Here is a 23,520-nt window from a genome sequence, read left to right on the forward strand (position 1 = left end):
ACACAAATAGGGACCAAAGCCTCTGGGGGCAAAGGGGGGTGCAACAACCATGGAGGGGTCAGGAGGGGCAGCTGGTAAGACCCCCTAATCCATATGCTGCTTAGCTCTGCAGGGCAGTGGGGGTCCCAACCACAGACGTCTGTGTCTCACTGGTTAAGTGAGGATAAGCTGAGATGATAATTAATTTAACATAGATGAGAATCTGCGAAATGAATCCCCACATCCCCACACCCACCCCCCTCACACTGCTGTCCGGGTTTCTTTGCACACGGACACCGATTGGCGCACATGGGGAAGTGGGCTCTTCAAAGCAGGATGCTCCCAGCCTATCACTGTGGGCAGGGGACAGCTTCCCCTTGGAAATGCCTACAAGCCCTGCCCCACCAGGAACCCCCCACGGGCATCTTCCCCACTCACACTCACACCTTTGGTCTTTACAGCACCTTAGCACAGGGAAAATGACCTGCAGGGGGTAAAGCATCCCACTGCCCCAGGCAGCCTGCTTGGGCAAGATGCCAGTGCCCACCAAGCAGAGCTGCTAGCATAGGGCTGCATGGTCCAGCAGTGATGCTGACAGCACCACAGGCCCCTCCGGAGCAGCAGAGAGCAGACACGGACAGAAACCCTTGCAGGCAGCTGTTGGAAGCAGTGCTGGAAACTGCTGACCGCTCGTTTTCATGGCAGTCCCAGCAGCATGGAAGAGGGGATCCAGCATCCACCCGCAGGAGAATCAAGCAGAAAACACAGGTTAATTACCTGGCTGTGTACATTAACACGCCTGTGGGATTTACATGCTGGAGTACCAAGTTACAACTCACCCTAAAACCACGGCATAAGACTTCTGTCTTCCACATCCTGAAAGTCAAATTATCAAAGGCTAATTCTGCTCACTATTCTTTAATAGTACTTTGAACCATTCTGCCATCTGAGCTGTGAAAACAGGAGGGAGAAAATGCCTTTATTCTGCTCTCAAAATATAAGGACAAAGGGATCGGCTTTTCTGAGTGCTCTTTTAACTCTTTCAGGGGACCAGAGGTAACCAAGGGGTGAATGTGGCACAATGCAGGCAATGAGCTGTGAGGCGGGGAGGGAATAAGTAATTCTCCTGTGTTTTAATAGCTGTGTAATTAGTACTGCTGCCCAGCATTAGGACAACATGATTTTCCATCACTCTTTCCTGTCAGTTGTAGATTCCCGTTTGCCAGTGTGGCAGGGATCACTTGGGCAGGGAAGCTCCGCACGATGCCACGTGGAGGGGGGCCACTTTGCTAGAGGGGGCAGGGGGCTGGGAGCTGCATCTCACTGCAGACCCAGACCCCTTTGCTTTAATAACATTACAAAAGCCAAATCCAAGCCTGCACTCAACCCAAGACTGAGGGTGCACCCAGCAGAGCTGGTGGCGCAAGGAGAGAACCCCGGGAGTGGGGATCGACCCCACTCATTGCCACGGAAACCTTGGATGCAGCTCAACACCCAGAAAGCCAGAGCCAGCCTCGGGTCAGGAGCACAACAGGGTGCATGGAGGGAGGGGACAGATTATCTCCAGGCAGCCGGCTGGCAATGCCTGGTCCTGGCAGCTCACCGGCGGGACAATGGCACAGGATGGAGCTAGGGGCTGGGGCACCCCTGTGCAGTGTCTGCTTCATCACCCCGGTGGGAGGGGGCCCAGGCTGATGGGAAGCAAAAGGGGGGATGCTCAGCAGCAAGTTGAGGCATGGCAGCAACCCTCGCCCTGGCACTCCTGTGCCTCCAGAGACTGCGAGTCAGGTCCCCAAAAGCTTATGGAAGCACTTAAATATAAAAAGATCTTAAACAAGTGTTTAATTCGTGAGGCTTTGAGGTTTGGCTGCAATCAGGATCCCCCACGGAGTCTTCTTGGCCCCCCCAAAGAAAGCTGAGGTCTGTGGCACATTAGCTGTAGAGGAAGAAGGGGGAGAGCATGCAGCCAGCCAGCAGCTCCCTGCACAGCACTGCTGCTTCCCAGCAGGGACACACCACACAAAAACCCAGAGATGTCCTTGCTGTGCTCATAAGGATGCTGTCCCCACAGACATGGGCATGCAAACCTGCCTCACCTTGGCCCCATTGCAGCTCTCTATGTCCCCTCTGAGTTTGGGGGTGCCAGCCTCAGCCCCTTGCCTCCTGCCAGCCCGCTGGGAAGGGGGCTGGCTGCCCGCCTGCCTGGCAGCATCTTTTCCTAGGTAACCTCCCCACCTATTAGTGGCACATTTGTTTCCCTGTGTTTCCGTAGAGCTGTCACGAGCCACACTGACTCTTTGTTCCTGGGGGCTGTGGCGAGGCCTCTCTTCCCCCTCTCCATCCCCCTGGCTGGTGGGGGGTGTCCTGCAGCATGCAGACCCCACAGGTCCCCCCCTCAGCTACCATGCTCCCCCTCCTGATTGGTATTCGGGGGGACATGTCCCAGCCTGGCCCCCCTAGCCCTGCTCTGTCCCTAACAGAAGGAGCTTTGTTGGGGAGCGCGAGGGGGTACAGCACCAGGAGTCAAGGGGACAACGGCCAAAATGTGGGCACTGTGACAGCAGGGACACTTGGCCCTTGCCCAGCAAGGGGAGTGGGACTCTGCCAGAGGGGGCAGCTGGGACAGAAACGTGGGATGCTGGGGAAGTGGAAGCAGGGAAGTTAGCTTCTGGGGGAGCTGCTCTCTGCTCCAACTCTTGGACCATGGAGCTCTGCACAGGGCCACCAGCATATACACATCTGTGCAGAGAGCAAAGGGCCGCACGCCTGGGGATCCGGAGTGACCCTGCTCCAGCACGGAAAGATGAAAACACAACGCGGTGCCAGCAGGTCCTTTCCCACGCAGCGGCTGCAGGTGCCGGCTGCAGAACCTCGCTGGAGGTAGCAAACCTCAGCCAAAGCCCCAACAGGAGCTATTGCCGTGGGAGGACGGGGAGGGTGCCTGGCACAGGAGAGCCGGCGCGCAGCCAGAGCCAGCCCACCACTGCGGCAGCATTCCCAGGGAGCCAACACGCAGGAAGACACCAAAACCCCTTGCTGATCAAAACCAGGGCTCAGGCTGGCAAGTCACTCTGATGGGAGGGAAGCAGAGCTGCAGTACCCGCATCCCCCTGCAGCATCCCCCCCGCACCCACACCTCCCCACCTGACACCAGCACAGCCACCCGCCACCATGGGCTGCTCCACTGCTATACCCAGCCACCACCGAGCACACGGGTTTTGTCCTGACATTTCTCCATCTCTCCCTTTCCTATCTGGGGTTTTTCCCAGTGCAGTGCCAAAAGGAACGGTCACTGGTACAGTCTCGCAAGTAACACCTCCCACACGCAGCCAGCCCCATCCAAGCAGGGCCTGTTTTGTTATTCCTTTCTCTGACAGCTCCTTTTTCACTTGTCACCCTGTTTTGCTACTACTCAGCTCACAGCTTCCTCCTGCGTGGTTGTGGCCTGCTCCTTCTTGAAGGATGTCATTTGCATTTTCTCAAGTTATTTAGCAGCGCTCCATTTTTCTCTGCCTGCTTTTCCAAAGGCAATTAGGGCTCGGTTTAGCCAGATGCAGGGATGGTGAGAGGAACCAGTCCCAGAGCTCATCATAAGGCAACCTTCCCCGCCCAGGCAGCTGCAGTGCTCTCTGCAGCTCAGCTCTGAACTCCCTCATCACCAGATCTTTAAATACCCCTGGTCCGGAGTGGGGTGTATCAGCCCCTGGTCTCAGTCTCAGCTCCCAGACAGAAGGAAGTGTAGAGCATTGCTACCCCTCTGCAGGCTCCGGCCACCTCGCAGGAGCGTGACAATCCCCCCTGCTCCTACAGCATTTCACATGTCCCGGGCTCAGAAAGCCACCGGTCCTGATTGAGATGTTAATGCTGTTTCCAGGGAGCCCCTGCCCTTACAGGCAGGAGAGCAGCACCGCCGGCCCTTCCCCCGGGCCTGGCCGCCAGCTCTGGTGCAGAACTGTCTCCTCCACAATTTTTGCTGGCGTAGGTCCGACAGGAATCAACAGACCGTGGCCTATGTCCTAAATCTTTCTGTTTCTGGAGACAAGACCTTTTTTCCCCACTCTCTGCTCATCCTCTCTCAGCTTCCCACTCCACCGAGCGTGGAGCAGCTGCAGCAATGAGGGAAACCTGTGTGGCTACTCCCGGGGGGATACATCCAGCCAGGATCGCTGCTCCCCTGTGGGAACACCTCCCCAGAGCTCCCCGCAGCCAAGCACCCACCACTCCTCTCTCCCCTCACACCAGCTCCGCTTCCCTTGAAGCAAACCATTTATTTATAGTCATCCTGGCTCCCTTTAGCACATTTCCGAAACCCACGTCTTTGCCTCCCCGATGATGCACCCGCAGCATTTCTGTTCTCACCCTGCTGCTATGGCCACCTCAGCCCCCTCTCTCCTCCTCGCATTCCCCACCCAGGACACCCAAAAGGGCTTAGAAACAGCTTCAGGGGGAGGTTTTTGAGGGAGAGAAGTGAGACAGGGCTACAAAAGTCCTCTCCCATCCTTCCTTGTCCCTTCCAAGGGAGCAGAGAGAAACTCAAAGGTTTGGATGCCCCGCTCCCAAGGGAAAAGACAACTCCTGCCAGCCTGGGAGAGATGCTGAAGCAAGGTCTGCCAGCACCCCGTTGGCTCCCAGCGTGTTGCAGGGCTGCACTGGGAACCCTGTGCAGAGCTGAGATGCGCACGGCTGTGGGGCACCAGGGACCAGCGCTGGGCAGTGCAATAGCAGAAGTCACCTTCTTGCCTGGGTAATTCTCGATGAAGGAAAGATCCATTTTGTACCAGCTCTCCACCTCACAGGAGATGTGCTCTTCCCCAGCGAGCTGCTGGGGGACCCTGGCCCCTCCTGGCCCATGGCGCTTTGTTCTTCTGTCCAGTGCTGACAGTTTAATTAAGCCCATTTTGAGATGGGGTCACTGGGGTCAGGCGCTCTGCAGTGAAACCTCAGATCAGCACCATTTCCAGCCACCGGGGCTGCTTAATGAGTTATCCGTGGATATAAATAAAGGAGACCATGTGGAGAGTCCCTCTGCCTGATTGCTGAGGCACTGGCACACACACACCACCCCTCCACACACACACACACCCCCCACCTCAGCCTGAGATGGTCTCCGGGCAGGCGTCAGGTCAATATTCCCAAATAACAAGGGGAAAACATTCCTCTCAAGGCGTCTCACCTCCCCCATGCCCTCTCATTTGAGGTTTGCTTTCCATTGGCCCTTTCCTGACATTTCCCAGTTTATTTAAGCCCTGACGGATCAGGTTTAACTCCAGCCCTTTCCATTATACTGATGCACAAATGCTCTTTATAGCCAAGATCCGAGTAACTAATTGCAGTCAGGCTGGGAGACCACAAAGCACCACCACTGTGGATTAGGCTTTGACACTCAGACCCGGGCGGCGGACAAAAAGCTCTCCATCCCTACCCAAGCCCAAGGTCTGATGCTTCCAAGGTATTTCTATGAGGCTCAAGGTACAGTGGAAAACAGCTCTATTGGTATCCCATACCCCACATTCAATAGACCTGCCTTAACCTGCTGTCATACTGCTGCTGTGTTGCTAAAGATGCATCAAGACTAAGCCTAGAAGAAGGCAGAACCCGGGTACCCATCTAAGCAACCCCCACTGGTTCCTGCATCCACCCCTGGCTTTCTCCTTCAGCTGCCACCCATCTGCCAGCCTCATTTCCCAGCTACACAGATCTCAGCCTGACTTGTTCAGCCAGTTTCTGTTGATTTGAGATCTCCCAGTACCAGGGTGTGAGGACAAGGACCTAGGACATACCCTGGGAGCAAGAGGAGCATCCTGCGGGTGGCCACAGCAGGCAGGGCAAGGGGAAGCATGCACAGGCACCGCTTGCTGGAAACAGTCTGGAGACCAGGATTTGCAAGGGCACAGTGCTGCTAAGAGCACTCTTCATGACCAGCACAGGTCCCAGCCTGCCTCTGGGGCAGGGAAGGGGAGCCAAGCGATGGGGCCACCCCAGATCCATTTCAGCAGTTAAATAAGTGCAAAGCCTGGTGGAGAGGCTCTGGTTTCAGTTCAAGGCAAGCTGATTTCAACTTAGCTTAAACCTACTCCCCACTGACTCGTATCACTGTAGCCTGAGCCAGGTTTGCAGCAATTTAAGAGTGTCCTTATGACCTCCTACACTATCTGGACTAGCACCGGTCCAAATCGCACCTTCCTGCTAAGCCAGCATGACAGTGTGTCTAGACAAGCTCTGCCCTGGGCACCCCCTGCCCCATTGTCCCCCAAAACCATCCTCAAACACCTCAGCAACAGGCAGCTGTGAGGAGAGGGAGCTGCAAGTCCTCCAACATATAAGACTGCTGCCCAAATGCAGCACCCGCCTCTGCCCTCAATACCACAGGTGCCATGTGGGTAACGTGCTGCAGGGAAAGATGGTGAGTGTCTCAGTGTGTCCCCAGTCCCACAGCTTCCCACGGCTCATTGCAGGGACTCTCTACTCTGAGTGCCCACCAAATCTCGCACTACATGGCACCACAGACACAGCCCCACACTGCACAAGAAAAAACCCTGGTGCTGGTGTCCAAGTGGAGTTTGCCACAGCAGAGATGGGCAGAAAACAGCTTCAAGGCAGGTCAGGAGGAAATAGGCTCAAAACAACCACCATGATGCGAGAAGCAACAGCAAAACAACAGGCAGAGGCTAAACCACACCTGAATATGGGGTGGCTACAAGGAGCATCTTGCACACCCCTCCTCACCCACAGCAGTACATATGGTGCCCTGCACACCTTTTCACAGCCCGTGGAGGGGCACACCACACAGCCCGCCTGGGGGGCTGCCCGCCTGCATCTCCCCAGTGAACCGTGGGGTTTGCTTTTAGAAAGAGCCTGGTATTCAAACCTAGAGAAGATTGAAAGGGAAACATTAATGTTTGTGAAATAATTCTCCCCACCGTGTTTTTGTTCTGCAGCGGGCGCTGGAGGAGGATGGGCCCTTGCTGGCGCCAGGATGCAGCACAGCTGAGCTCAACAAATGCCGTTTGATAATTAATTGAACGCCTGCGCTATCAGCTGCCATTACCTAGGCCCATCTCTGGCAGAGGTCCACCATTTCACACATCCCATGCTGGCAAACCCGCTGTGTTTTAACCCTTCATTACATCACCTCCAGCCGGACGCCAGGACCAACTCCCTGGCACTGCTGGAATTAAACAGAATTGCTGCTGAGCAAAATAGCTCAGCCACAGCCTGCAGGTGCAAGCAGGGCTGACTGGCCCCAACATGGCCATGCCTGTCCTGGCAATGTCTCAGCCCATTCAGTTATTTCACCCACTCATACCCTGCCCCAGCAGGGATCTGGCATCCTCATCTCACAGCTGAGACATGGAGATACAAGATGCTGTAAGCGGAGAGCTAATATCTCAGCCACAGCTGCCCTGCTCCTATGCACTGTGAATCAGCCACAGGGTGCAAGCGTCTTCTCAGAGCAATGGGGAGCATCCAGCCCAAATTTCATAGAATCACAGAATCAACTAGGTTGGAAAAGACACTTAAGACCACAAAGTCCAACCCTTATCCCAGCACTGCCAAGTCTATCACTAAACCATGTCACTAAGGGCCTCATGTACATGGTTTTTGAACACTTCCAGGGATGGTGATGCCACCACTGCCCTGGGCAGCCTGTGTCAGTACCTGATCACCCTTTTGGTGAAGAAATTGTTCCTAACATCCAACCTAATCTCCCCTGGTGCAGCTCGAGCCCGTTACCTCTTGTCCTACCACTTGTTACATGGCAGAAGAGACGAACCCCACCTCACTACAACCTCCTTGCAGGTAGTTGTAGAGAGTCATAAGGTCCCCCATGACCCTTCTCTTCCTCAGACTAAACAGCCCCAGTTCTCTCACCCATTTAAATGCACCTTTCTTACTCACAGCCCCATTCCCACCGTGCATGGTGCCTGACATAGCTGAGAGCCAGTAAATGCTTTGTTAGGAGGAGGTCCTGCAGTTTGAACAATGCTGGCACTGCCAATGGCACTGCTGCCCATGTGAAGCAGCCCCAGGAAAGGGAAAGCCAACACAGAAAAGAGTATTTATCAAAACCCCTGCAGCCCACCCCAGGCAGCTTGCTGCTTCATGGAGGGAGGAGGAGCAGAGGAGTCTGCAGAGCTGCTGCTTGCACAACAAAAGACAGTCCCTGGGCATGTTTTTATGGGTGCAGAGGGACAGGCAGCGATGGGGACAGCTAGGGAGGGAGTAGCAGACACGAGGTGCTGGATCAGCCTTGGGCAGGGCTTCCCCCTCCTTCCCCAGGCTGCCCCAGACACCAGTAGAAGGGCAACTCTTGAGCAGGGCTTTGGGGCTCTGTGTGCCCTGAGGAGTTTTTTGGGCAGGATGTGACCCCCTGGGGACATCCTCCTTCACCCTCCTTTCAGGAAAACCCAATCTAGGGTGTAAGGGCACCCCGCTCCACAGCCTGTGATCTGCATGCAGAGAGGAGGCTGCAGGGCTCGCAGCACCTCTGCAACTGGCACTGTGCAGGCACAGCCCAGCTTGGTGATGCTCGCCCCAGCCCAAACTGCGCCCACCATCTTCCGCATCTCTACACACTGCAAAGACATTCAACACGGCCTGTAACAGCACCCATCTCAGGTCTTCCACAAGGCAAGCTGATGCCCTACTATGCTGCATGTTGCTCAGAAACAGGATGCATTCCCCTGCCACACACCAGGCGCTCACTGGGACAAGACACCAGTAACCACCATCCCTGGAAGCAGGGATGTCAGTGCCCCTCCAAACCCCACAGCAGCCCCGCAAGAAAGCCCGCAGGGGAGCCCCACCGGCACAGGGGGTACTCACAGCCTTGACAGTGCCTGGTTGTTCTGGAAGAGGAGCTCAGGCAGGGTGTGCAGCTGATTGCGGTTCAGCCGTCTGCAGAGAAGGAAGAAGAGGTCAGGGTTCTGGGGGCAAGGCAGTCACCCTGTCTGCAACCCAGCCAGCAGCTCCGGGCACAGCTGGGACCTTTGGCTCAGCCAGAGGGACCATTAGAGCAGAGCATCCCACCTGGCAAGGACACCCCTGTCCTGCTCACAGCACTGGGGCAACCAATGGGGCATTAATAGACTTCCTCACAATGTTGTAATTACATGAAGACAGGACTCCAAGCTGTTAACTGCTGATTTCTGCTTAACTGCGCTGTTAACCTGCTGCTCACTCAGCTCCTCATATTTGCTCAGGGTTTTTAAACTGCTGAGCTGTTTTACTGAGTACTGGACTGGAACTTATGGCTCCCTCAGTAACACACAGGACACAGCTGGTAACAGCAAGAGTGATTTGTGTTTAACCTGCCCCTCACCTCAAAAACATCAGAAAGGACTTTTAAGACCCACAGAAATGGGTTTGCTTCCCACACTAAAATACCACTGTAACGCAGCAGAGGAGCTGTTTGAAGTCAGACAGCACCAATACTTTATGGCTTAAGGAAAGGATGCTCTCTGCAGCTAAGCCTGGTGGCCCCTCACCAACCCGCCTCCATGCCCTGCACTCACAGCCGCTCCAGCTCCTTCATGTCATCAAATGCCCCACGCTCCACCGTGCTGATCTGGTTTTCCATCAGCTGCCTGTGGAAAAGAGGGGTCAGCTTTACAGAAGGTGAATCTCAGCAACTCCATCTCACTGGCAGTATCCCCAGCGCCCCTCTGCACCCAGGGCCGCTTCGCTCCCACCTTCTCCTCAACACAACCCAGCCCCTCTCTCCCCACTCCCTCCTGTGTGGAATCCCACCATGCTCAGCCCAATGCGGATGCCTTCCAGCCCTGCTGGCAAATGCCCAGCAAAGGGCTCAGCATTATCTCTACCAGCCCCAGGAGAGGCCACAAGGTGAGCACAGTCCCCGCCTGGGTCACAGCAGACATCCCCTTGCCAGGAACTCACAGGACGCGGAGCTGCTTCAGCCCAGCAAAGTCGTTCTTGTTGATCCGTGTGATGTTGTTGCCATTGAGCTCCCTGCGGAGAGAAGAGGCAGAGATCAGCAAGGAAGAGCTCAGGAGGTGTCCAGGCACTGGGGCTCCCCAGTAAGAGCCTGTCCCACAGAAAGGGCAGACAGGGACAAACAACAGCAGCAACTGGTGCATTTCTGTGCCCCTCACCAGGATGGCAAGGCTGCCTCCTACCTCTGGAGGGGACCCTCATTCTTACTGGGCACACAGAAGTCTGGCTGACCAGAAGTGCGTCAGCTGGCATCTTTCATGGACCACAAAGCAGCAAGGCACAGGGACTGCCCAGATCCCCCATCTCCCTGTCCCCGTGCTCGATGCCTCCCTTGGGACAGAAGCCCCAGAACTCTTCGCAATGCAATAAGCAGCCCAGTGACGCCAGCAGCCGTCTGGCTGGATGCACTTCACTGCACTCTGGAAATGCAGCAAACACCCATTAGGGCCATCCAAAATGCAGAGTGGCTCAGAGAGGGCAGGGGTAATAAGAAAGCAAACCACTGTCCCAGAGAAAAGCAAGGTCCCTGCAAACACCCAGCTGCAAGTCACCCACAATTATGCCTGGTTCAGTGTGCAGTCATCTCACACCTTCTGCCTGGAGAATAAGCCACACTTCCAGTTTCACCTTCCAAGAGACACTTGCACAGGACAAGCTGCTCCTCCTGGCATCTCTTTCACGCAGAAGCACTGGGTTAGCACAGGGGGCACAGGTACTCCAGCCATACGGGAGATGCTGCCCTAGCTTGCTCACCTCACTGGTGAAAATAGGGAAAAAAGCAGCACCTGGGGTGCCTACACCTACCCATGGCAAGGAGTGCCCCACTGCTGGACCCACATGTGGCAGGGGCTCTGCTCCCAGCCTGCAGGCTGCATCTCCCTGTCTCTCCACATCACAGTCTCAAAAATGCCCCTGCTGGGATTATCCTGCTTTAAAATACATTGAGTGGGAGCTGCAGAGATTTGCACTTTACAGTCTTGGCTCTGCAGTGCCTTTCTACATTTGGGCTGTGAGCACTGTATGAACAGTGGGACTGAGCCCCGGGACCCACAGTCTGCAGACTTGCAGTTCCTGCGCAGCACCCTACAGCAGGAGAGAACCTTCCTCCTCGGCAGTGTTTGCTCCTTGCCATGAGGCTGATCTGCCCACGGCATGTGCTGGGGATGGAGGATGCCCACACGAATGCACAGCCTGGGGAGGGCTCCCACGCTGCAGACTGCACTGAATGCGGACACAGAAATAAAGAGGAAACCAAATAAACTAAAGAGGAGGAGGAGGCAATCAAGGGAAGAACAAGGTGCTGGAGCCAGGGAAGGGGAGAGGCAGGCAGTGTTAGCCCAGAGCAGATTGTGGTGCCTGGGCAGGACCCCAGCACCAAGGGCTCTTTAACCTCCCAGCGGGTCAGGGGAGCAGGAATGCCCGACTCACACGAGGGACTGAATACAAAATCCATCGTTCCCATCCAGAGCCAGCCTCCCTCCACCGGGCTCTGCGGCCAAGCAAGGGGTCAGGGTCAGCATTGGGCTGGCCTCAGAGCCACTGAGCAGCGTGCCGGGTACAGCCAGCGCAGCCGTGCACCCCAGGGTGCTGCCATTGTCCTGCTGAAATGGCTGATAATGGCTAATGAGTTCCAGCTCGCCATTATAGCCTCGTAATTACACCGCTATTCAGCGCCTGAGATTGCCGGGCTCCTGCCATTATCCAGCCGTGTGTGCCTGTGTTGGGAAGGAGGTTGGGAGAGCACGTTACTAGGACACAGATGAATGCAAGCGGGGAATGAATAGAGGTTCCCCAGCCCCGCCGATTAAACTGAAACGCACACTCGGGCTCTGCAGCCCCACAGCTCGCCCAGCTCCCATACAGCAGCGCACAGCATGCACATCTGGCTCTCAGAACTGGGGCTCCATCCCGCAAGGTTGCACCCCGTGGGGCTCAGTCCTGCCCCTCTCCTGGAGAGCAAAACCCACAACCAGGCTGTAAGTTCCAGGCACGAGGCACTGGGGCATTGTAGGGACATCTGTCACTGCAGGAGGGGTGGCTCGACACATACAGATGTGTCCTGATGGACCACAGCCCTGGGGTCAGCTAAGGGCAGGGAGAAACCCCAGCTTCAGGAGTGGTTTTCTTCAAATGTCCTAAGGGGTCCCTGCCAAAGCAGATTGCCTGGAAGCTCCCTAGGCCATGCTGGAGGTAATGGCACCCATCTGAGAGCTCCTGGTAAGGGAAGGTCCCCGGCAGGACTCCCATGTCACCTTCTTTTAGACGTATCTAACACCAGCTTGGCTGCAACACGTAAGTGAAAATTAGGAGTTAGGAAACCTCGAATACTGGAGACAGCAGAGAGGCTTGATTTAAAAACTGCTCCATATGAAAGCCAATATTTACACTTCAGCCTGCAAAGCCCAAGGCGGGCTCGGACACCCCTGGGGTGCTTGGAGCACCAGCATCCCAGAGCTCCTGCCAGAGGCAGAGCACAGGCAGAGCAGCGTGGAGATCTGCAGAAACACCTGAGAGCCACGGACTGGACACAGACAGTCCCTCCACACCTCCCAGGCACCTTCTGGGATAAAGCATTTTATAAAGCCTTTCCAGCACAAGGAGGCACAAGCAGAATGTGCTGAAAAGGGACATGAGAACCCACCACAACCTCTGCTCCCTGCATGCTCACTGAGCAGCCTCATGGTGCTCCAGCTCTGGGGCTGATGGCTATCCCTGAGCAGGGCAGTCTTCCAGGGCCCCTTCACAGCCCTGCTCGCTCAGGAACCAGCCCTGCATGCTCCCTGACAACCGCTCTCAGCATCCCCCCTTGCCTTTGTTCGGGTAAATGATGGCCTTTGCAACCAAGATGGGAATGAACAGCAGGTAAAGCTTATTTGTAAGGATGCCGAGGCAACACTGCTATTTAACTTCGTGCCGTTTTTTCCCCTCTAAACCCGCTCAGTTCCTCATGGTGATAAATTACAGTCTGCTGTGCCCAGAAAGCCAGACCCCCATTGCTCAGCTGCTCACTCGCTTCCTCTGTGCCCTTTCCTAGTGAAGCGAAACACCCTGCCCTGCCCCACGCAGCAGAGCTTTGATAAGGACTGATGTGTCTGGGGAGCTGCCTGGCAGATTGGTTGCATTTCTGGACTGTGATTTGAAAGCAGAGATGCAGGGGATGCTCTTTCGCCGTTAATCCATGGGATTTAATACCAGAAAGCATCTTCATGTTCATCCAAACCTCATCCTGTGCTGGAGAGGCAGAGGATTTTCATTTGCAACCTTCAAGTTTTCAGGTTTTTCAGCCCCCCTCCCACTTCTTCCTGGGAAGAGGAAAGTCATTAAAACAAGCAGTCCCTTTGCTACGTTGCTTGTGAATCATCCCACTCCCAGATGGGATGTCTGTGCTGCAGCGGAGTTCGTTAGACTGGATTTGCATAGTCTGGGTTTATATTTGGTTTCTAGCTTTGAATGGCTTATTCCATTCCGGAGGGGGGGCCTGATGCGCCTTTTCCCTTTGCAGGGTTTGGAGCTACGCTAACTCAGTAACAACCTCAGAGAGTGCAAATGCTGAGAAGTAATTTATTAAATACAGCCAACATGTGTGGTGTTTCCCTGGGCACTGATTTATCAGGAGCAGGAACGGGAAGGAGCAGACAGCGCAATCCCACTATCCACACTCTGTTGCAAAAGCATCAGCTATCTGGCACACACGTGACTCCTGGCCTTGTGCTCAGCTCAGCTCTGCTCTCCCATTGAGGCAGAAATCCCAACTGCTGTGCTCCCCGGAGTCCCACTTTTAAGAAGGCAGAGTGAAACCCTGCATTTGTACCCCCACGTGGAGAAATGTCCACTTGTCCCAGCCCTACCAGCACAGAGTGGTGGTGACTGCAGAGGTAAAGAGGAGGTCTGTGCCCATAATGCCTGCAGCCAGCCATGCTCCTGCAGACCCCAAGTCAAGGACTGCTACAGTCCTTGTCCCTGCTGAGGCTGGCAGTTGCATCGTTGATGTGACGTGTCCCTCCCTCCACAGTCCCCACTGCTTTGCTGTTCCTGCCCTTGGCTCAGAGCAGGGGTCCCTAGGGGCACATCTCCCCTCCCAGTGGCTCTGTATCTTACATCCCAGAGGCCTGACCCCAGCTGGAGCCAGCAGTGCCAGATAATGATCAGAGAAGCGAAGAAATGAAGGTTGCAAGGTCACACACCCCACAGCAGTATCTCTGCAGCCCTCCATCAATCCTGACAGATGCATACATGGCTCCTTCAGGGACAGGGCCTGATGCTTCCCATGCCTTATTCCAGCATGTCACTGCTCCTGCCTCAAGACCATTTCCAGAACTCTGTCCTGAACCCCTCTTGCTGCAAATGAACCCCATCCCTGCCTGCCCAAGACACCATGTTGCATAGACCAGGCTGCTCCCTTGCCCACACAGGTCCCTCTTCCACCCCTGTTCCCCCCAGCAAGCCCCATCTCCCAGGGCAGAACTCTTCTGAGGGGCTTCTCAGGGGCAGGACCTGCTCAGTTTGTGCTCCCATCTCACATCTGTGCTGTTGGTGATCCCCTCCTACCAAAGACCTCCCTTGAGTTCCCAGGCAACAGCATCCTTTTTGTCAGCCCATTCCCCCTCTTTGCCAAACCCAATTTGAAATCACAGCTGTCCCCCAGCCCTTCTGCATCTATCCCAGCCTGGCTTGCATCTGCAAATGTCATGAGCAGCTCATGTCCCGTCACACAGACTGCTAATGGAAACATGGACCAGGCTCAGAGCCCGGACTGACCCCTGTGCTCAGCACTTGGGGGACAGAACAGCTGCAACCTCTCATCCTATGCTTTTATTGCATTTTTCAAGTCTTCTCAAGATTCCACACGGCTGCTTGAATGTAACCAAGCCCCAGCACGGGCTCACAGAGCTGCCCGAGCAGTGAAAGGCAGGGCAGAGCTCTGCCCCTCCCCAGGAAAGCTGGTCCCCTCCAGTACCAGTATCGGCGATGCCCACTGCATCCCTGCAGCCCCTGGGGGCACATCTGGGTGCTAATTCCATCCCCTCCAAGGGGGGGTACAGGGGTGCTGCTGCTCAGGGAAGGGGCACTGAGTACCCACACTGGGCTGACACTGCTGCACAAGGGGCTCAGCACCTTCTCCTTTTCCTTCCCATCCCTGCCCTGATCAGACCCCTCAAGGAAGAGCAAAGGTGCCCAGAGGATTCAGCAAAGTCCCTTTAAGCGTGCCTTGCACCCCAGAGTGAACACCTTGCCAGCACCCCCCTACTAAATGCCTGCAGGGTGGTGTGCCCAAAAGGGGAGAGCTCCAAAAGCAGCTGTTTGGGCTTATCTCAGAATAACTGCTCTTAGCCAAAGGGGAGACCACAAAGCACAGCATTGACGGTGTGGGTCCGTAAGGCTTTCTGCTCTTCCTAACTTCTCTCTGGGGTTTTGATACCACAGTCATCAGCCACTCACAGTCAGGGAATGCTTTACATGCACACAGCATCGCGGTGTGTCACCTTCAGGTTAAAAATAATACACTCCCTGAGCTGCGGTGTGACTGAGGAGAGGCAGCAGTTGGTTCTGTTTCATAAAAGGGGAAACTGAGGCTCAGACAAAGGAACAGATTTGCCTGATACCCCCCACATTTGGCTTTTTGTGTTGTGCTGGTAGCCTGGTGAGAAGTATTTCTGCTCCCGTGGCTCCTCTGCTTCCCAGTGGCTTCACCCTGCCACTGGGCAGATCGAGCTCCAATTCACCTGCACCTTGCTCAGCAAACTCCCTCTGCTCATCCCTCCTGGAGAAGCTCAGAGCAGGGATAGGAGGACAAGCGCACCCAAACTGCTTGGTTACAGGTGCCTGCTCAACCCCAGACCACTGAAGCATCCCATTTTGGAGCTGAGGCTTCTTCCTGCTGAGAATTATCCAGGGCCAGGAACTTGCATCTCTCCCACTCCTGGTGCCCAGAGCTGCTCCTTGGCTCCATTGCTTGAAAAATTAATCTTCCCTTTTTTCTGATCTTCCTCCTCCTAGCAGCCTCTCTCCCCCATAGGACACTCGCTCTGCTATTTTGAGCAGCAAGTGCATCCAAAATGCATGCCAGGAAAGCAGATACTCAACACAGCTTCAGAGCTTCTATGTGGCAGGAAAGCCTGAGATGGTCCCGAGAGGACAGACCCTGCACTAATCACCATAGAGAGGTCCCTTCATCCCACCTCGTTCCCTTCCTGCTTCCAACAGTGCCACAATCCTAGTGACCAGGCTGCAAAGCATCACCTCTCACTGTCCACATTGCTAACTGGAGCCTGTCTGTACAGCAGGAAAACTTCTGCTCACTGCTCCCACCACTGCAGCCCTCCCTGGCTGTCCCCTGTGTGGGGACAGGGGCCAGCCTTGGAGCTGCTCACACTGGAAGCTTGCCAGGGTTCTGGGTCTGACATCCCCTGGGACAGGGCCATTTGCTAACACACAACTGGTTTTTATTGCCTTCCACTAAACATGCACAAAAATCTCTCCCTGTCTGTCAGGTTTTATGGAAGGTTATTTTGGTAGCAATAAAGATAAAGAGGATGCATCCACAGCACTAAGTACCTCGGAAGTGGGCAGGGAACCATGAAGGACTCGGATGCGAGACAAAGACAGGCTCCTTAGTTGCCCACCTCACCCTCCTATACATGCACATGTCCTGCTCCAGAGCTCATCTCACCCACCCAGGAGAGCAAGCTGGACCAAGGATGAAGGAGAAGCCCCTCTCAGTGTGGGGTCATGGGTTCATAAACCTTTCCCTGCACTAAACACCCTTTTCATGACCACATGGCCTTGGTGGCACCCAAATCCCTTCTGTTCCCCATGCTGCAGGCTCTGGTTCCTTGTGCTGGTCTCTCGAGCATCCTTTGCATTTTGTAGCTGCCTTGTCTCTTCTGCTGGCTGGAGGTTCAGTAGGAAACAATGAAGTAGGGAAGCATGAAACTCAAAGCAAATGTATATCCTGTAAGGATTCAGCTAGATGGTTTCTGTGCCCGTGTGTACCAGGGTGCTACCCTGAACCAGCACCACTGCTGCTGTGTCCAGCTCACCCTGTGGCTGCAGGCTCTGGGCATAGCAGTGACTACACTTGAAGGTGCACACCAGAGACCCACAGTTACAGCCAGGAACAAATCCCCCTCCTCGCTCTCACCTCAGCAGCAAGGAATTGCCGACAGCATGATGCATCACCCCAGAGGAGCAAAGTGGCAGCACATTTAAGGCAAAAATATCTATTTTAAAGGGCTCAATAAAACAGAGCCAGGGAAGGGTTTATAGGGAAGCAATTGCTGCGCGGGGTGAGAAGTGGTCACCAGAGGCCAATCCAACGGGCTTTATTGCCTGTTACTGGTGACTTTTCCCAACCAGGGGACAATAGATCCTCCGTTATCAGCTTCAGCTCCAGTCAATACAAACACGACATAGTTTTTTAAACTAATATTTTTCCAGCATGCAATTCCATGGAGAGCAAGAACGCAGCGTTACCATGGTGATATATAGACAGCATCTGCCTTGGACGTAGCTGAAGGGAGAAATTGGAATAGAATTGCAAATTTCCTCTGTCCAGGAAGGCTCCCAAGGAAGCCACCGCAGTGGGCTACGAGAGGGCTGCCTTTCCCATCCAGCCTGCATCCTGCCCGTGCCCTGCACTGGCTCTCCTGAGAGCCAAGGTCAGCAGGACAAGCCAGGTGCTACCCTGGATGGACATTGGTCCTGCACCCTGCATCCTGCCTCAGAGCTCTGCAGAGCCTGCGCTCTCCCTTGCTGCCTCTGCAACCAGCTCCTTCATCTGCAACACCAGAAACTTGCCCAGGCACCCAGAAAAGGGAGAGGTTGACCCCCTTCAAGGTGCTTCCTAAGAATTAACATTCCCAGAAGTCCCCAAGGAGACACAGCCCAACAACTGGTGTCAAACACACGAGTGCTGCTGCGATGCACCCTCCTTGCTGCTGCCAGACACTGTGATTAACCGGCTGGAGGGAGATGTGGGTGCGTGAATTAGACACACTCTAACCAGGAGCTCGCTTTGGGCAGGGGATGGTTGGGCAGCACACAAGCATGCTTCGAAGTGCGGCTGCCACAGCATCGCACTCCTCTACTCAAAGGCTGGAGCTCAGCATCCCTTCTCTGTGCCAATGCAGATGGCAGAGACAGCAGAGCTGGCAGAGCTGGCTGCAGTCTGGACAGGGCCCTTCTCAGCACAAGCAACCCCCAAGTTGGTGGAACAAGGCAAATGGGAGCCCCACGCAATGCTGAGGCCAGAGACCTTGGGAGGGAGAAGAGAGAGCAAAGGGGGATGCGGCGGTGGGGACCCCCAAAACCCAGCTCCACTGCCCCCCACATGGGGGAGAGGGGCACAGTCAACAGTGAGATGGAGGGATGTTCAACCCATCAGAGAGGGGACAAAAGGGGTGAGTGGGGCAATTCTCAGCTACCAGCTGAAAACTTCAAAAGCAGGAGCAAGTGCAACACCATCAGGCTCTATTCATCCCCCATGAGCAAAGACCTGGGCTGGAAGCAGCCATTTGGCAGCAGCAAATTTGCACTGATCCTGCTGGTAGGGGAGAGGAACCCCCTGACAGGGCAGTCTGCTCTTCAGAGGCGCTTTCAAAGAAAGAACGACAGAAAAGCCAGCAAACAGGGAACGGAACCATGTCCCTCTCCCACAGCTCTCCTCCAGCGGCTGAGACCAAAGGGGCTCCAGGGAGCAGATAACACTGTAATGCTGGAGGATTATCATCCCGTCCTGCCTACGATGCCTCCAGGACCTGCTCTATCGCGCTTGCCAGCGATGTAGGCAGGAGCACAGGCAGCCCTTCAAAGCTCCCAGAGATTTTGCTGCTTCCTGCCTTGCTGTAGCATAAGCCTCTCCACTCAGTGCCTGATCCAGGCAGAGGTGGGGTTGCAGATTAGAAGGCACTTAGAGAGCAATGTGCTGTGCCCTGGTGCAAGGAAAGAGGGTCTAGTGTCCCCCCATGCAGCCACCACCCATGCTCCATCCCAGACATAACTCCAGCCATGTCTCTCCCCACCAACAGCATGGCACTGGGGAGGCATCACAGGGGAAACCTTCAAGCAGAAGAAAAGACATTTTCCCCCCAGCCCATGATTCCCCAAAGTTGCAGTGACTCTGCAAGGCAAATAATTCCTCTTCTTCCAAGGAAAAGGGTGTATTTCAAAAGTGATGGAGCTCAGACCTTGTCACAGAATGCTGCTGAGTCCCCGTGGTGACTTTGGCAGTGCCAGCACGTGTGCCTGAGGCAGCAGCAGTGCCCTGACCAGGGGTTCAACCCATGCTACCATGGGGCGCAGATAGGCTGGAGAAAGCCTGGAGCCTCCAAACACCATGCTGGGTGCCCCTCAAGGCTGCTGGCATGCAACAGGCAGGAAAGGTGACAGGAAGGACAGCACTGCTCATCGGCACATGGTGAGGTCGGCATTGCTCACACTGCACAACCCAGGGCTTGGGAAAAGAGACAGGTAGCGGAGAGCACCACCGAGAGGTTTCTGGCTTCCCAAAGCAAGCCAGTCCTCGGAGACAGCGAGTCTGGAGCACAGAGCCTGCTGCAGGCTCCCCTGTGGTTGCTAGCTGACCCTGCTCCATCAAGCGGTGAGAAGCTGGAGCCTGCGAGGTTGCAGCCTCTTTACAGGGAATGTGAACTCGCTTACGAGCTGTTACAGCAGGAATTCACTGCTTGGAGATAGACCTGCTCTGCACAGACACCCTCAAGCACCTGCAAGGGCGTGCAACACAGCGGGAAGTAGTTATCCAGCAGACAACACCCACGAGAGAGCAGCACGTCTGGCCCAACCCAGCCAGCAGATCCGGCATCGGCAGCTGCATGAATACAGAAAACCCCACGTCTCTGAGCAGTGACGGACATGGAGGGCCAGGTCAGTGGAGGCAGAACAGGCGGCAGCAAGCAGGACTCGCTGCCAGAAGGGGAGAAATGCCCTGTAGGGCAGGAGCAAGGTGCCCACCCAAGAGTGTCCTCCATCAGCCTACTCCAGCATCATCTTGTCTGAGCGGTGCTGAGCACCAGCCCGGTGGACAGAGGATGGAGCTCACTGCCCATGATCCCCCATGGAGCATGGAAAGGCGTTGCTGCAGAGCCCACCGAGCTCCCCGAGGGGCAGAAAGGACTCGTGCAGGCTATGTCCTGCCCTGGGAACAGAGGAAACGGGGATCCCCTCTCAGAGCTCATAAACCAGCTCTATGGGACTGCAGCTTGCATCAGGCAGGTTGCTGGGCTGTGTGATAATCATTTGTATGAGGATAATCATGGTGGGAGAAGAAAAAACTCCACTGAAGCGGTGTCCCACAGAGCTCCCAGCATGCCAGGTTGGGTGCTGCCAGGCTGCCTGCAGTCCCTGCCTGCGGGGTCTCTCCCCAGCTGCAGGCAAAGGGCACATCACGCTATAGTAACAGGAGGCAGCACAGCACTGTGTGTGTGGCTGTCCCGGGATGCATCCTGCAGCTCTGCTGCCCAAGAAGGAGGCATCCCAATGCTTCCCTGTCCTGCAAGGGGGATTTCAGGCTAGCCTGGCCCCACAGCTGGAGCTGGGGGTTACTGTGCCACCAGGCTCCAGCTGCAAGCAGAGGGGAGAGGCTGGGGACATCCTTGCTCTCCTGCCAGGACTGGGGGCACCCACACACTGGGAACCTGCTGCCAGCAGCAGCTTGGACACATCCAGCTCATGCCCCTCTCCCCAGAACAGGACCCGCTGCAGTCCCCGAGCGTGGGGACCTGCTCAGCAGGGCGCATCATCAAAGGGGTATCCCCCTGCTTGGGGAGCCCAGTAGGAGCCACAGGACCCCTGCAGATGGCTGAACCACGACTATGGGAGAAGCTGTCCTTATGGGGTCCAACCAAGGAACCCAGGGAGACCCCCAGCACAGGGGGAATGGGGCAGCGGCTTTGATGAGCAGTGAGGTGCCAGCACAGGGGACGGGCAGGGCTGAGTGAGTTGCGTGCACGGCTGGAGGCTGCTCACACTGGGGGGATCCCAAGGGGAGCATGGAGGAATGGGGCCTGATCCTAGCACCATGTGCAGCACTCCCAGGAAGGCTTCCCGGGAACAAAGGGGTGCCCAGCATTGGCAGGGGCTTGGGGTGGCTGGAACCCTTAGGAAATCTCTCTGGCACTGTATGTACCCCATGACCAGTCACAGCCACACACCCACCATGGGACATGCAGCTGCACACTGCAACCCATTCCAGGCAGCCCCTCGAACACAAGTCTAATTCCAACCCCACTCCACATGCTCGCACACACACTAGCACATCAGGCTCTTGCACATGCCGGACCCCTTGCACACCCCTCCCACAGATGAAGGGCTGCACACATATCCTGCCCAGTGGGCTCTTGCACGCACACACTGCTCCCCACCTCGACGGGCTATTGCACTCTCCTCATGGAGGGGATGATGCTCATACCCTTACCCAACCGGCTCTTACACACCCATCCCCTGGACAAGCACTTTTACATACACACAGTCCCCCCACTCAACGGGACGTCACACATGTACTCACCCCACCACATTCTTGCACATGCCGCTTTTGGGCACGGGTTCACACTTGGCCCCACGGGCATTTGCACAACCCCCTCCGGGCAGTCTGTTGCACACACACCCCACGGACGGACTCTTAGCACATGCACCCCATTGACGGGCTCCTGCACACGCTCCCGACGGGCTCTTACACACGCATCCCCGCGTTGGGCACTTGCAGGCACCCCCAAGACAAGCCCCCGGCCCTAGCGCCCCGCCGGTCTCCCGCACACACACCCCCCCCCCCCCCCCCGCCGCGGCCGCTCCCGCTCCGCCGGGCCGGACAAAGCGCCGCGGTACTCACAGGCGCTCGGTGCCGCGGGGGATGCTCTTGGGCACGGCGCGCAGGGCCGTACCGTGGCAGTCCACCGTGGTGCCGCTGCAGGCGCAGAGCGGCGGGCAAGCGGCGACACGGCCCCGGCACAGCGCGGCGCACGCCAGCAGCCAGGCAGCGGCCCGCAGCCCCGCCGGGACCCCCGCCGGGACCCCGGGGGCCGGGGCCGCCATGGCAGCGGGCAGCGGGTTAGGCGGAGGGGCCGCAGCGCATCACCGGAGAGCGGAGCGGGGCTGGGCACGGCACGGCTTAGCGCGGCTCGGCACGGCTCAGCTCGGCTGCGGGGGGAGAGCCCCGTCGGCGCACACCCGCCCGCTCTCACTGCCGCCCCATCCCGCAGCCCAGGCACAGCCTCCGCGCTGGCTCCTCCCTCCGCCCTGCCCGCCCCGACGGGCCCCCCCGCCGCCGCCACCGCCCCTCCCCGCACCCCCGACGCCGGCGGTAGGAGCGGTGCTGGCCGGGCAGCGCAGCGGCACCCCCGGAGCCGTCGGGGCTCAGCACCGCCCCGGCCGTGCAGCGAGGTGGGCTCCGGCTCGGTGTTCCCCCTCCCAGGACAGCGCGGTTGGCCCGGGGGCAGCCGATCCCCCTGTGAGGTGGCTGCAGGGTGCAGCGGGTAGCGGGTAGCGTGCGGGCAGAGGGACTTGCAGAGACCAGAGAAACAGCCTGGGAACCGTGCGGCGGCAGACAGAGCATTCCCACCTCTCCTCTGAGGTGCCAAAAGCTTTTGCATCCGCCGGGGTGCCCCAGGCGCCCGTGGTCTGTCTCCACCCGGCAGTTCAGAGCCCCTTCCCCATCGTCCAGAGCGCAGGAGAGGTGTGGGGACCACACGGCAGGCTGGCACTTGTCAGCCAGGGTGGTACTTGTGGCCATGACCCCAGCACGCAGGGGGAACTTGTGCACACATCTCCACTCTGCTCTTCGCCCCCTGCGCAGACAGCAAATCTTAAAGCCCTGGCTGTGCACAAGCTGTGTCCTTTCCCGCTCCAAGGAATGTCTTCAGAAATAAAGTAACTCAAGTATCTTTGTGGCCAATCCGCCAGGAAGAAAGGCAAAATACACCTATTTCAGTGCAAAAAAAAGGAAAGCCAAGAAACCTCGTGAGCTTGGCTTCAAACGGTTGACATCTCAGAAACGTGAGCATTGCATTCATTGTATTACCTTCCATTTTCTTCCCTGAGGTCTGCAAATGCAAAGCAGGGTGGTGTAACCAGAAGGGCTGGTCACCTGCTTTATTATGGCGCCTGAAACACTTGTAACCCCATGCCTCCAAGAGCTGAGTCTTTAAGGAAAGCAACAGCATTTCAGGATGCCCAGCAGAGCCCCGACTGCTGGCAGCAATTGCTGCAGATGTCCTCCTTGGAGGACATCCTTCCTATGGAAGGAGGGGAGGTGGGAGCCTGCCACATCGCTCTGGCAGCTGGAGGAGGTGTGTGAGCACAGACACCCCACTGCACTCTCATTTCCCCAGCCAGAGGGGTACTTGCAGGAACAGTGGAAGGTCCCAGGGACAGGAGTGCCTCCTAAATCAATGCCATCAGCCTATGGAGCTCCACAGGCTCCTAAACCAGGGTGAGAGGGAGGTGACTGCATGGGGTGCTGCTCCGGTGAGGGACACCTCACACACAGACACACACACAGGACTGCACCAGCTTGGCCTGGATCAGCAGCCCTTTCCCATCCCCAATGCAGGCTCCCATCATCTGTCTGCATTT

General features: G+C 56.4%; 1 protein-coding gene across 1 annotated transcript in view; it reads right to left on the reverse strand.

Moving 5' to 3' along the window:
• Positions 1-22,143, reverse strand: part of SLIT1 (slit guidance ligand 1) — a 60,484-nt gene extending 38,341 nt beyond the window's left edge. The window contains exons 1-4 of the mRNA XM_061459011.1: positions 21,779-22,143; positions 9,880-9,951; positions 9,495-9,566; positions 8,806-8,877 (exon numbers count right to left, since the gene is read on the reverse strand). Of these exons, the coding sequence (XP_061314995.1) occupies positions 8,806-8,877; positions 9,495-9,566; positions 9,880-9,951; positions 21,779-21,981 (419 nt within the window). The 5' untranslated portion in view covers positions 21,982-22,143. The remainder of the gene's footprint in view (positions 1-8,805; positions 8,878-9,494; positions 9,567-9,879; positions 9,952-21,778) is intronic.
• Positions 22,144-23,520: the final 1,377 nt, after the last annotated feature.

The sequence above is a fragment of the Pezoporus flaviventris genome, unplaced genomic scaffold, assembly GCF_033815535.1.
Source record: "Pezoporus flaviventris isolate CSIRO_AGI_PZ_B2104156 unplaced genomic scaffold, CSIRO_AGI_Pfla_v1 ptg000029l, whole genome shotgun sequence".
Lineage (NCBI taxonomy): Eukaryota > Metazoa > Chordata > Aves > Psittaciformes > Psittacidae > Pezoporus > Pezoporus flaviventris.